The sequence below is a fragment of the Xenopus tropicalis genome, chromosome 9 (assembly GCF_000004195.4).
Source record: "Xenopus tropicalis strain Nigerian chromosome 9, UCB_Xtro_10.0, whole genome shotgun sequence".
NCBI classification, from domain to species: Eukaryota; Metazoa; Chordata; class Amphibia; order Anura; family Pipidae; genus Xenopus; species Xenopus tropicalis.
Genome location: NC_030685.2, coordinates 21,595,708 through 21,606,984, shown reverse-complemented (window position 1 = coordinate 21,606,984; position 11,277 = coordinate 21,595,708). Strand labels below are relative to the sequence as shown.

Genomic DNA, 11,277 nt, shown 5'->3' with positions numbered 1-11,277 from the left:
GACATCCCATGTGACACAAAATAACTCCTATATACCTAAACACAAAACATATCACAATAAACAAAACTAGGCTGGATCTACATATAGGACTATGATTATACATTAATTATCTTAACCATATAATTATGTGACTAATGCTTTGGCAGTTGTGGTTTTACTCCTCATTGCACTACTTCAGTGCTTATTCACTTGTGGGTAAAATACTAACCTCAGTAACGTCCAGAGTACGTGAAACAAAGGAGTCCCTTGAGCTCCCATCCAGCAGGCTTGGCCCTAGCAGAGAGGTGCCACTGGTACTTCCTGGGGCTGTGGGCAAGGTCTTACGCCCCTTCTCCGGAGAAATGAAACTGGCTGCAAAACAAAGCTAGAATTAGACTAATAACTCTAATGTAGCCAATAATGCACTACCTGGTCAATGCAGAGTTTCCCCTGAGCGGGGGAGATCTGTGTAGAATGCAGTTGACACACTTACAAAATAAACTACTGAGTGAGGAGTCTGTGGAATCATTGGGGTACCACTGTGGGTCATGGCTGGGGGAGGCAATCCAGTTCTGCTGGGGACTTGAGTTGGGGGACGGAAGACTTTTAGAGCTATCATTTAGCTTTGCTGGTGACAGTGGCACTGCTTCTCCTGCCAAAACAAAGCAGTAAATTTAGAGGTAGTGTTTCTTACCACCAAATACCTTGGACACAAGCTTAATTGTATCAGTTTATAAGGAACTCACCGAACTGCCCAGAGCTAATGGCTATTTCTATGATTGAGTCACTGATATGTGTGGAAGTTCCTCCATGTGACAGGACGTCATCTGGTGGTCCAGGAAGAGAAATGTCCAGCAAAGCAGATACATTAGGAGGGGAAAGGCAACTACCAGCACTGCTAGGGGTACAGGTTGATGCATTTGATGGGCCATTCTGCAAGGAATTCTGGGATAGCTCAGGCAGAGACAGGGCAGCTGATGGCTGAAATAAAGAGTTTGTGTTGATGCTACAACTGTAATTGGGGGTTGATTTCAGGTATTAACAGGCAAAGTTGGGTGGAAAAATATTATCCCTTTTTGACACAAGTTCATTTAATTGGGCATATGCAGAAAAGGTGCATAAAAACTATCTTATCCTACATTTATTTTTTCGTATTATTTTTAACATAGCCATAACTGATTCTACAGATTGAAAAGAAGCCATGTAACTTCTTCCAGCCCTGCTTAGGCTCAAACTTTAATGTAACCACTCCTGCACCTTTTCCAAGTGACAGATTCTGGGACCTGAAGTCCCTCTGTTTTCCACATTGTGTAGTGCACAGATTCTTTGGAAAGCAGAGTGATTCAAGTCACAGAATTCATCACTTTACATTGGAACAAGGTGTGTGTGTGTGGGGTGCCTTAGATTGGGAAATGGTCCTGGCAGCGCAGGCAGACATATCAAATAGATACACACATTTATATGTATATATTGGGAAGTTCTGAGATAGCAGTGGGTAGTGAGCATGGCTCTCCCCAACAATATAAGTATTATTACACATTATTTATTCTTCCAAGATATGTATGAAAGCTTTTAAATACCTGGAAAGACTGTCTTGACTCCTGCACAGGGGTTGTGGAAAGCGCCATAAATGGAATAGGGTCCTAAGGAGATAAAACAAGGGAATTTAAGGAGATCTAGATACTTCTTGAAAGATGGATAGATGGCACAGAAACACAATTCTTTGCCCAGTGTCTCAGTAACTGAAGTCAGGCCTGGGGGCAGGGCACCAAGACATCATTAGGTTTGTGATACATTTCTGCACGTGTGGGAAGTGTCACTATTCCTTTAGCTATTTTCTGCTGTATGTTTTATGATGCTGTGTTGCACATTATCAGACTAAAAACAAACTGGGATCATAAAATTGACAGCATTAGCAGTAAGGTATGTGACAGCCCATACTGTAGATTTGGCAATCTACTGCAAGTAAGTGATTAGGATACAAGACATGGCATGTAAGGAAACATTTTCTCATCAAGTCAGTATTGTATAAAAAGCACATGGAGAGTGAGGAATAAAAACAATATGTATTGGTAAAGGGTAAGTGTAAACTAGAGTAGAATTCACTGATATAATAAACTGGTAAGTCTGCCATACACAAACAGATCCTATTGTCAGGCCTACAGTAAAATCCAATTTTTGGCCCAACGGTATTACAAACAGATCTAGAGACTGGGTAGGTGACAAGAAAAAAAAAAAAAAGAACAGATAAAGGTGAAGATAAAACATGATTCAAACCTCAGCAGATACTGTCACTGATGGTATGGAGTCTGTACTGGTGCTTTGGCTAGCGGCAGTCTGAGATGTCCCAGTCAGCCCATCAGGAGGCAAAGGGGTTATTCCTGACAAACCTTCTGTGTCCACAACTGGCACAGTGCCACCTGGTATGATACCTGCTGTCTTAGCAGCCAGATCAATAGCACCTACAAGGAGAAAAATCATGCACTTTAAAGGGCCAGTAGCAGCCACAATTATGAGAAAATTGTCTGAAAAAAACCACTGCATTGTGGGTAAAAATACAGCAAGATGCACCCTGTACTGCTAGTAAATGAGCCCTCTCTGTTGGCATCAAGAGTTCTATTTTGAATAAGAGCTATAGATGATATCTGATCCGTCTACCAGCATGTAGTTGCTAAAATGACATAGCTTATATATTAACTGCTATGCAGAGTAGCCCTAAAACCCTGTTAGGCCCCTCTTGGAAAGCAGATTTATATATTTGCATTAGAGCTTCTTAAGTTTTTTTTTTCAGGGCAGTGTACTTTGTAAGCCATGCTGATACACAACTCTTGCCCTAGAGCAAGTAAGCATTTATTCTGGAGCCACTGGTTCCCACATGACTTTTGCAATACACATTAATGTTAAAAAACAAGTCTAAGCAATCAAATACCCAGCTTGTGATTGTTTCTCTTTATCAAAAGGACATCATATTGTTATTGTATTGTACGGAAGATACTCACTAGACAAAGGGTTGGTGGTGGGCAAACCTTTGGGGACAATGTGTGATACAGAGGTACTGCCAAGGGATGTGTGGATAGGGCGGAAAGAGCCTCGGCCTGAAAAGAAAATGCAGAAATAGTTTTTTCTCTCTAGAGTTTTAATTTAATAAAAGCCAAGGAAATGAGAAACTGGGAGACCTGATTTTGAGACAAAATAAAAAATTGCAGAAAATAAGATTAAGCAACTTACACAGAAGTCTGCGTAACAAATAAAGCACAATTTCTGCAATGTGAAATAAATTGGCCTTAACCCTACAACTGGCACTGCAGTTACTGCTCTACTGGCAATGAACTGGGCCAACTGCTTGGAGCTGCATACTAGAGGAAACTATATACAAGAGGAGACTACATACAAGAGGAAATACCACAGTACTATTTATTGCAAGTGAAATCATAAAGGCTGGATTTTTACCTAATGTGGCCTTTCAATAGCGTCAGGAATCTCAGAATATATATCAGGGAACATTACCTGCAACTGCAATTCCTGCCCTACTTCTTCTTTAATGCTTGTCTTACACCTTAAAATATGTTGTCTCCTTTAAAATGCTACACTTGGAGAGGCTCAATGTGAGACCCAGAGAATTCCTGGTGCTGATAATGACATTATGGGGATCGTGCCCCTGGCCAAAAACTAATAAAGGTACCTGGGAATTTAACAGCAGTAAAGGAACTGTTTTATAACATGGGTTATACAATTAAAAAGGAAAAAGTAAGTAATGATTATATAAATGAAAGCACATATAGTTTCAGCACATTTTAAAATTACATGCATCTGTAAAGAAGAGAATAATTAAAGCTGATTAGAAAAAAAAATTACCTGCCACCGAGGAGTTGGAAAGGATAGAGAAGGAGCACACGTTATGGGAGGAGCTACCAGAAGGTCTTGGTAGGAGAGTCCTCTGTAATGTAAGAAAGGAATGCAAATCAACAAATGATTTAAAGTTTACTGACTTTATTTAAGGGCTTATGTTTAACACCTGATGACATAAACCACCAATTTTTGAACCAAAGACAAACCTAATATCCCTACACTTCCATTCCTGCAGTGCAGTGGCTTTCCATTGCTTTCCCCCACACATGTGCCACTAACAGAGCCCATTCTTCCTTATATTGCCTGTACCCACAGCACCACAATGAACCCTACAAAGCTGCTGCATGTTGCATCTCACATTACTTAGCAGTTCAGTGTGGTGCTAAGAAAAAGAATAGACTCCACTAACTCATGCATTACTGTGCAGCAGAATACATCAAAAACCCACCAAGGGAACAAAAACACCCCTGTATAAGGGCTCTAAAAAACACAAAAAAAGTCTTTATTCTGATGTTTACCTGAACAACTAAGGGTTTCCTTGGGTGCCTGCTTCTTGGCTTCTTAGACTTCGGCAAGAAGAATTCAGACTGAAAGGACAGTAGATGGTTAAGCAATTGCCTATTAAATAACAATATGTGGACAGGTACAAGAAGTCAGGCAGCAACTTAAGAACCTAATGATAGTTTACAGGTATAGGAGCCATTATCCAGAATCCATAATTTGGATCTTCATACCTTAAGTCCACTAAAAAAAAAATCAATAAAACATAGTTGCATCCAATAAGGATTCATTATATCTTAGTTGGGATCAAGAACAAGGTACAGTTTTATTATTACAGAGAAAAGGGAAATCAATTTTAAAAATCTGAACTAAAGATATCTCTTGAATAAATAATCTAAGGGGTACTGAAATATACGATTGTAAGTAGATACAATGAGGTCCTGTCTACTGACGGCACTAAAACAACTGAGCATCCAAGGCAGCGATCCCCAACCAGTGGCTCGTGAGCAACATGTCCCCACCCCCTTTAATGTTGCTCCCAGTGGCCTCAAAGTAGGTGCCCATTTTTACATTTCTTGCTTGGAGGCAAGTTTTACCCCAAGCAGAGCATCCAGATAAATATGATTGTACCAGTGATTTTGCTGATTCTATACTTTGGGTCAGAAGGAGGGGCCCTGCAGAGATTTATTGAGTCTCCCTCTACTTACTTTGCTTTTAAAATGCTAGTGGGGAGTATTCTGTTACTTAGCATTTCAAACCATCAAGCAGAACTCTGCAAGACAACTCACACTGATAGCATCCAATGGCTGACGAACTGGACTCCCAGATTCCTTGCCAGGAGAAGAGACTTTTGAATGCCGGCTGTTGGGTGGCCTCATGGTGGGCACTGCAAACACTCCTCCATCTGTGGTGCTTGTCACAGACCCCAAGGGATTGCCAACTAACAAGGGACGTGGCAGGTTCCGGAAACCTAAAACCACGAAGAATCTTAGTTAGTGAAAATAGAGAAAAGTGAGCAGCGATGTATACAAAGAATCAAAAGGCTATAAAGTAAGGCTATTGGCACATACTAGGGCATATATAATATACTGTTGCCCTGCACTAGTAAGGGCTGTGACAAATGAAGTTGCCTCTCAAGGCGACTTCGGCAAATCCTGGCACCGCGTATGCCATCCCACCGCGATTTACACTCTAGCCGGCAGGATGGCATTTCAGGGAGATTAGTCGCCCACGACAAGGGAGATTTGTCGTGCGGCAACTAATCTCCCTGTCTGTTACAGCCCTAAAAGTTTTATGTTTGCTTCAGAAAGACTTCTATAGTTTATATAAATAAGCTGCTGTGTAGCCATGGAGGGAAGCCATTCAAGCTGGAAAAAAAGAGAGAGAAAGCACAGGTTACATAGCAGATAACAGATAAGCTGTGTAGTGTATCTTTTTTCTGCAATGTAACCTGTGCCTTTTTTCAATTTAAATAGCTACCCCCATGGCTACACAGCAGCTTATTTATATAAATTATAGTGAGGATTTCAGGCAAACACACAACTTTTACCAGGGCAGGATATTACATAATATATTATATACTCTTTCATTTTTTGGTGTTACTGTTCCTTTAAAAAACAGAGAGGGGGGGTACCATAAACTAAGGAGTTTAAGTCAAAGGATTTATGTACGACTTCACAGCCCTGTCCGCTTTTAACATTCTCTTATTGACCCAGAAGAGTACAATATTCACAACAAAACAGTGATTTATGATTCTATAGCCCAAGTACACAGGGTATGGGCAGTCAGTGCCTGCATTCACCTGGGGTGCTCGACGTAGAGGGGAAGTGAGAATGGATCTGGGGTGTGAGCTGTGACTGTAAGCAGCTGGGGTTCCTGGACAACAGTGTGATGACCTTCCCTGGAGGCGTCAAAGTCTGATCCTGGACTGGAAGCTTCATTGGGGAAGTGGCAACTGAGGTGGTTTCTGGAGCCTGCAAAGACTTGGATACAAACCAAAAAATAATGAACATTAATACTGAGTGCTCAGCCTGGCACTGGAACCATGTGCCGCAGGCAGAGTATTTTCCATTTTATTCAGAGAAGCAATGAAAGATGTTTGTCTGCCCTTGTTCTCCCTGAAAACATTGTGTGCGCCATCACTGCATGATTTTGAGCCCTTAAAGGAGAACTAAAGCTTAACTAAAGAAGTAGGGTAGAAATACCCACAGCCCTTTAGCTCCCCATCTCACAATAATGTAATATATAATATAAGTCTGATTAGTAATTAATACAAATGGTTGCTACATGGCAGATCTGAAACCAGTACAGTCAACATAATAATTTAATAATCAGCCCTGTAGCATCAGCATATATGACAGGCCAACCTCATTCTGTGCTTTTGTGACAACCCCTAAGCTTAGCTCCTTACCAGCTGCCAGAGCACATAGAAGTGTCAGCGACACTCACATGTTCTAACTAAATCCAACATGGGGAGCTCTTGTGACAAGTTTGAAGTCCTGGATCATTACTACTATAGCGATGCTAAAACTTTAGGCTGGTGCAGTAAGTGCTGTAGATTAAATATAGCATGTATAGGCATATTAGTTTTTAAGGTTTGATTCTTCTTTAAGATTAAATAACAATAAGCAAGACAAATCAAACAGTTCCAGAGCAAATTTTTACCCTAGTATGATGTAGGCAGTAGTATTCTAAGACAATTTCAACAGGTCTCTTTTTTTTGTGGCTATTTAAACATTTATTGCTTGTTTGAAGGCTTGGCATTTATTTGGTTGCAAAGGCTTATTTATCCTAGCAACCAGGATGCACTTAATAGTACAGGGCCAAAAAAGACATTTAAAAAAAACAAAACAATTAAATCATTAGGACACTGCCAGACAGGGCTGATTCCTGGCGTGAGTGTAAAGGTGCCCATACACGTGAAGATTCGCTTGCTTGGCGATGTCGCCAAGCGAGCGGATCTTCTCCAGATATCCCCCACCTATGGGTGGGCGATATCGGGAGAATCCAGGCTAATTCAATTGTTTGGCCCTGGGAGCCGATGCGGCCCCAAAACCGACTAGATTTTCTAAGTTGCCCGATCGAGATCTGGCCAATTTCAGGCCAGATATCGGTCGGGCAGGCCCGTTGGTAGTGCCCATACACGGGCCGATTAGCTGCCGCATCGGTCTAAGGGACCAATATTGGTAGCTAGAATTGGCCCATGTATGGGGACCTTAAGGGGCAATGACACACAGTGTTATCCAGCTACAAAATGCCAGAAAATACCCTGTCATAGACAATATTGAGAATTGCCTCTGCTAACCCACTCAAATCGCGCAATCGTTAAAAAAGCCTTTGTGTGCAATTTTGAAAATTGCATAATTTGAGTGCTTTAGCTATTTTCAGTACTGTCTACGCCAGGGTATTTTCTGGCGTTTTGTAGCTGCAACTAAACACAGCAACAAAAAACAATGTGTGTCACTGCCATTAATGTAGGCCAAGAATCAACTGGTCAACTGGCATCTGCTCCCTCTTGTGTCTGCATAGAGAGGCACCGAGTGGCGCCACACAGAATGGATATTGGCGCAAAAATGCATACTCCCACGTTCCTGGGCCAAAAAATGCTCTGTTTGTCTGCACGCGGGCTGATGCAGTGCCTCTCCATGCAAACACAGGAGGGAGCAGAGGCCAAACTCAGGCCAAGAATCAGCCCCGTCTGGCCTTATAGTGTTTGGCTGCCCAGTATCAGTGCAGACTGGAAATAGGCAGACTGAGAATGCTAATAATTCAATATATGTTTTCCCACTAATATGGATTTAGGAAATATATTTAAAAATTTGAATTATTTGCTTAATTGCACTCTGTGGGTTTCTGGATAAGAGATCTCAGGCCTGTCTCGAGCCCTGTCTTTCTTTACTGCAGAGACTGTAAATGGTATTTTAACAGACAAATAGACTCATAAGACTAATAGCATGATCCATTTCTCTAGTCTAGAACATCCCATTCAGGTTAACATTTACACCACTGGTTTAAACAGAAACTCGAGATCAGTAATTCAGCCTTTTTCAGCAGGATATGGCCGAATCCATGGTCCTGGCCAAACCAAATTCGAATCCTTAAAACTACGTTACAAACACCATGCGTGTGGTTCTTTTTAACCCTTCTGTAGCTTGATTTGCATATGCAAATTCAGATTCGGTTTGGTATTCGGCCGAATCTTTCACGAAGGATTTAGGGTTCAGCCGAATCCCAAAATAGTGGATTCGGTGCATCCCTAGTATTTAAGCATATAGCACAATCCATCATGTAAATACAGGTATAGGACCTGTTATCCGGAATGCCTGGGGACCTGGGGGGGGGAAAAGATTGTAACTTTTCAGGCTGCCAGCTAATGCCAGTAGTTTAATAGGGCTCTGAAAATTACATAGGAGGATGGTTCTGTACAGGGGATTAAACCATAAAAGCCCATCAAAATAAGAATTACAGTTTGCTGCAAACTGGATTTACTTACGGTTTTATGGTTCACCTCTGTTGAGATGAGACGTAGAAGGCAGTTTAGGAGTCTCTGCTTGTGGCATGTGGTGTGGCCTGAACCATCTGAACTGGAGGGTGCCAGCCATTCATACTCTAGCTGTAATTTGCCTGGCTTGCCCAGCATGAGGTAGACCTCGGCTAGTGTCAGGTTTTCAGAAGTCCGTTGGTTCCAGCCCACCTGGCGTAGCTGCTCAATAAACTGATTAGCGCTGTCTTGGGAGGGCTTGGAGGGGTCACACTGCTCCTTCTCCTGAGACTCCGTGCCGGACGTTTCTGTAGTGCAAGTATCGGCCGGACCACCAGCTGTAGTCTGTGGTTCTGTGTCCCGTTGGCCAGGGGAGACTTCCATGGTGCCTGAATGAAGAGTTTCAGGAGACGTAGGAGAGATGTCAAGGGCTTTGTCTGTGCAATCATTTTCCTCTGGTATAATAAGGTCCTGGCAAGACTTTAGGTAACGGGGGAAGGGGTCAAGCAGTGATAGTTCCTCTACATCAGGCTGCCTGCTGCCAGAGCCTTCGTAAGGTGCATCTGCAGGAGAGTCCACATGCTCTGGAGGGGACTCATCAGGAGTCTTTGGACTAAGGGAAACACCTGTAGACACTGCATTCTCTACAAAGCCATCCTCTGCTACTTGCGTCCTATAAGGCAGGGCATCAGTGCCGCCATTTACCTTGCTGCCCTTGTTACCATCTGCCCCACCTTTCAGACACTTTAGCTGCACCCTGGCTGTTCCCTGCCCAGTTTGGATGCCCAGAATCTGGGCAGGAGGCAGCAAATGAGTGTCTTTAATACTCTGTTTACACTTTCCTGTCTCTTGCCAATGAACTGTGCAGTAGGCCTTGGAGTGAACCACTCTGGCCACACCAGGCAAAGAAGATAGCTGTGCCGCCTCTGTTGGAAAGAGGAATAATTCATCTTCTGACTCCTGGGGTCCCAACTCTTTAAGCTGATGATCTTCCAGAGTTTTTCGCTAAGAGATGAGCAGTCAAGGAAAGTAACTGATGTTAAATGGAAAGTAGCTTAGAATATTTTTTCTCAGTATAACTTTAATTTCTATTATATGGGTGGAGTTACCCTTTAAAAACAGCCAGCGTACTAACTGAAACTCCCCAATTCACGTTATGAACATATATTAGCTTCTCTGTGACGGTAACACCCACTCATTGTAATGGACGCGGGGAAAAGGGAATTATGGGTAATAAAATGAAACAACTTGCAATCGCATGCTATGTGGACATATGTACACACAGGATGGAGAACATACTTGTTTTTAAAGCATGCAGGACAGTGACTATTTTCAGCACAGCATATTACAATATTATTTTGGGATCTTAGCCCCGACTCTTGCTTCTCCCAACACATATTATCAGGTTACTTAACCCTATAAGCAGCACCTATATCAACAGGAGAGACTGATAATCCAGTCTTGCACTATTACACAGGGAGAGAGATCATGATAGATCAGGTAAATTAATGATCCCCTAAAGAGCCTTTTCAGACAGGTGAAGCAGTAGGCAACAATTCCCATTTTAAAGAAGAAAGGATACAATGCGGACCTCTTTAAGGGCCCACTTCTGCTTGAGGAACTCTATGAGGCTGGAGACCTTTCTGTGCAGTTCCACAATCATCCTGGGGAGAAAAGAGATTTAAAAGAAAAAAAGGGGATGAAGAAAATAATGGAGCAGAGATGGATAAAATCGGTGGCAAAGGCAAAGCATTCGAGGAAAAAAGTAGAACATAAATATACAGCACGGATAAGTAAAAGAAAAGCGTGGGCTTGTAAATTCTCAAACCTGAGTCGTGGATTCTGCGCTAGGCTCTGCACTCGAGCCCAGGCTTGGTTGTTCCGAGGCTGAAGTTCTACAGGAACTTTAAGAGGCAATCGGACAGGTTTCTGATCTTCTTCATCACTCAAACCTGGAAGAAAAAGACACTGCTCATGAACTCTCAACTTATTTCCTACTTTTCACAAGGCAAAACCATAGTAAAAAGTCAGAGGTGAATGGAAAATAGAGGAAGGCCCATCATCTGTAATCTACCAGTGCCTGAAACAGTCGGGAGCTTTAGCGCCACATTTTACCTATTTTATAGCATTCTTCCAAACTACTTGGTCACCACATCTTAAATAACATATAATTAAGAAGATCAAAAGCCCATACTACGGTAACTCACCTGTCAACCCAAATAAGTGTTGGTAGCTTTTAGCTATATACTAAGTTTAGACTGATCTAGATTTCATTGTAGGCCACACCAACAGAATGTTGTAAAGATTCAAGTCATAATACCTGTTTTGCCATCAGGGTCACAGAGTTTTTTCAGTGCTCTGCACATGGGGGCCTTTATCCGCAGATTCCTTCCTTTGTACCTCACTGTTGTTACTCTGTGGGTGTAGACAACAAAAATTCAGGTTATACTACTACAGTGCATCTGCAA

The 11,277-nt window shown here is 42.1% G+C and overlaps 1 protein-coding gene across 3 annotated transcripts in view; it reads right to left on the bottom strand.

Annotated features, from left to right (window-relative positions):
• The window catches only part of cramp1 (cramped chromatin regulator homolog 1), a 28,662-nt gene that overhangs the window by 3,113 nt on the left and 14,272 nt on the right, over positions 1 to 11,277 (bottom strand). For all 3 annotated transcript variants that reach the window (XM_004918015.4, XM_004918014.4, XM_002932451.5), the window contains exons 7-20: positions 11,130 to 11,224; positions 10,638 to 10,761; positions 10,392 to 10,473; positions 8,822 to 9,814; positions 6,131 to 6,311; positions 5,118 to 5,299; positions 4,347 to 4,415; positions 3,835 to 3,916; positions 2,979 to 3,074; positions 2,257 to 2,441; positions 1,560 to 1,622; positions 726 to 960; positions 473 to 631; positions 209 to 351 (exon numbers count right to left, since the gene is read on the bottom strand). In XM_004918015.4, coding sequence (XP_004918072.1) covers positions 209 to 351; positions 473 to 631; positions 726 to 960; positions 1,560 to 1,622; positions 2,257 to 2,441; positions 2,979 to 3,074; positions 3,835 to 3,916; positions 4,347 to 4,415; positions 5,118 to 5,299; positions 6,131 to 6,311; positions 8,822 to 9,814; positions 10,392 to 10,473; positions 10,638 to 10,761; positions 11,130 to 11,224 — 2,689 coding nt within the window. The remainder of the gene's footprint in view (positions 1 to 208; positions 352 to 472; positions 632 to 725; positions 961 to 1,559; positions 1,623 to 2,256; positions 2,442 to 2,978; positions 3,075 to 3,834; positions 3,917 to 4,346; positions 4,416 to 5,117; positions 5,300 to 6,130; positions 6,312 to 8,821; positions 9,815 to 10,391; positions 10,474 to 10,637; positions 10,762 to 11,129; positions 11,225 to 11,277) is intronic.